Source organism: Condylura cristata, unplaced genomic scaffold, assembly GCF_000260355.1.
Source record: "Condylura cristata isolate star-nosed mole 26May11 unplaced genomic scaffold, ConCri1.0 scaffold00004, whole genome shotgun sequence".
NCBI lineage: Eukaryota > Metazoa > Chordata > Mammalia > Eulipotyphla > Talpidae > Condylura > Condylura cristata.
Window position 1 is genome coordinate 15,442,368 of NW_004567105.1, and position 2,890 is coordinate 15,445,257.

Consider the following 2,890-nt stretch of genomic DNA (forward strand, 5'->3'; position numbering starts at 1 on the left):
GCGGGTCAGGAGAGGTCTGCCACACCATGTGGTCTCCTCCAGGGCAGGCGGGAATTGAACTCATGCAGAAGCGGCTTTTTAGATTTTCAGTGCTGTGCTTTAACCCGCTGCGCCACCAGGGAGGGCCCAACAATTTCATTTTTAAAAATACCCAAGAAATTCACAATGAACAGGCCCTCATGTAAATAGCTAATTATTTAAATTATATCTAAATGCAAAGTATTCAGTGGGTGAAGCACTCAGAGTAGACATTCTCACCAGTGATGTTTCTTAAATCTTCATTACCTTCATTAGTGAAGTGAGCATCATGACAATGACATGAGAGTTATGGTGAGGATTAAAACTAGTGCATGCAGAGAGTGGTCAGCACAGGGACAGATACCTTCTCTAGACCAGCTGCCTGGCCACCTCAGTCATGAGGATACCAGTGATGACCTTGATGATAAACAGGACTTACTACTGCATGCCAGGCATTTTCCACATTTTGACTCCATTTATATATTATTTTATTCAATAAGCACTCAACAATAATCTGTGACCTTTTCTGCTTCAAGTGTAGTTCTTTGAATTTATTTCCTGCCTCAACTCCATGGCTTTTATTGAAATTCAGTGACTGAAGAAGTTTTGAAAAAGAGTTAGCCCTGTGTTACCTTATGTGTTGGATACCAAGGTTATTCTAAATGAAATTCCAATGTGTTTTCAGATTGTATGTCAAGCTTGTTCGTCAAATAAGTATGGCTTAGATTACCTGAAAAATCAACCAGCAAGAGTGTGTGAACTCTGTTACCAAGAACTGCAGAAATTAGGTAATATATCAGTAAATATTGAACTGAAAATCCTTTATTCTCTAGATGCTAAATGTAGAAATATAATCACAGATTGAAGTGCTTAAAACAGTTACAAGGAAATTTTTATTTTCAATGATTTAAAGTTTCCACTTTCATAGTAGTGTGCTCACAACAAATCATTTTATGTATCTGAAAAATTATTCTCTGAAAATCTAGGTGGCAGTTTGTTAATCTAATTTTAATAAGTTGGACTTAATAAAAAAAAAAGATTTATTAAGGCATACAAGCACTGGAGTGTAGGCCAGAGGTGTGGGGGGCGAAAGTATCACCAGTGACAGAGTGGGGAGCAGAACAGGCAGATGTTCTGAAATACACTGCTGAGGGGAGTAGTGGGTGAGACAGGAGAGGTCTGCTGTGCCATGTGTGTTAGCTCCCTGGCTGGGGATCAAACAATAATTATATTGCAGTGACTGGTGATAGCTTGATAGCACTGTGTCTTTAATCTTGCACCACCAGGGAAGCCCAGAGTTCGACTTATTTGGTGAAGTTTTATTATACAACTAATTTATCTACAAGAAAATAGAAAACAATATATTGTATCTGCCTACTCATCACTCGTAGATATCCTTCCCTATAGTTTAGAGGAAGGCAGCTAGCTCAGGTCTGTATTTTGGTATAAGCTTAATTAAATTTCTGAAAGCCATAGGATCTGAATGTTTAGAAGATTGCCTTTCGTTTCCACAAAGAATAACTTTTCATCAACAAATGGAACTCTCTCAGTAAATAAAAGTAGATCACGTGCCATTTCAGAATCCATGTTATTTTGTTATTGTCTATAGATTTTTCAGGAAAACACATCCTTTGCCAGTTTTTATGTTGCTCCCTCTATTCTTGGGTTATATAATGTAGCTGCAACACATACAGTTCATCTTTGTGTCTTCCTTAACTCTTCATCCACACCCACCGTAAATCTTGTCAAATATACCTTTGAAAGTCTGTTCTTTTCCTGGTTTCTTTATTTCTAACTTATTCAGTCTAACAATGTATAATTACCTAACATTTTGTTCTGCACAAATCTTTCCTTCTTGCTACTGCCATATTTTTCTAAATTCAACCTGTTCATTTCATTCCTAGCCCAAAAAGCCTTTCATTTCCATTCTTAAAGGAAAGCCCTTAGAACCAGCCTTTTCGTCTCCTAACTTTGTTATTCTCCAAGTAAATAATTTGTTTTTATACCTCTGCTTTTGCTTATGTTGACATCTCTTTGTGGAGTGTTTTTCCTCCTTTTACCTGGGAACTCCTACTTTACCTTCTTGGTGAACTCAAACATGGCATTATCTTCCCAACTTTCTCTGAACTTTGCAGTCAAAACAATTGCTTCCTCATCTTGTCCTATAACTATCCTTTTCTAGTGCTTATTACTTTATCTAGTATATTCAAAATAAACAATGTTGTTAGATTGTTTTTTAAGTCAGGAGGGAAAATTTTTTGAATTGGCAGGACGTTAGCATTTTTCACAATTCTAAATGCATAAAAGCATAATCCTTTCATATGTTTTACATTTAAAAAGTATAAAATTTACACAATGGAAAGTCTTGCTCCCACTCAAACTTGGTCATCCATCTTCTTTACTGAGAGGCCCCAGTACCAACAGTTTCTTGAGTATCCTCCCATGTATATTTTATGCACTGTTGTTCATGATTTGATTTGAATTGCAGAATGCTTATTGGCTCCATAAGTAAGTGTACTTTATTTTTTTTAGATCACCAGCACTCCCCTAAGATTGGCTCTCCCGGAAATCACAAATCTCCGTCAAGTGCCTTATCATCAGTCTTGCATAGTATTCCATCAGGGAGGAAACAGAAAAAAATTCCAGCAGCTCTCAAAGAAGTAAGTGATTCTATTAAATTTAAAACCTGATAGAAACTAAATTATTTATATGCATCTAATACACTGTTTTTCTTTCATACAGCAAGATGTTATTAATGCATATTGCTTGATCTCCCTTATGACCTGAGTCATTTAGAAATGGTTGTTGATGAAAATGAAGACCTTTTTTTTTTTTTAAATAATATAATAATTTATTTTTACATCGTTTTGTG

General features: G+C 36.0%; 1 protein-coding gene across 1 annotated transcript in view; it reads left to right on the forward strand.

Moving 5' to 3' along the window:
- FGD6 (FYVE, RhoGEF and PH domain containing 6) overlaps nt 1–2,890 on the forward strand; it is a 101,443-nt gene that overhangs the window by 90,815 nt on the left and 7,738 nt on the right. The window contains exons 17-18 of the mRNA XM_004675805.1: nt 704–806; nt 2,551–2,678. Coding sequence (XP_004675862.1) covers nt 704–806; nt 2,551–2,678 — 231 coding nt within the window. The remainder of the gene's footprint in view (nt 1–703; nt 807–2,550; nt 2,679–2,890) is intronic.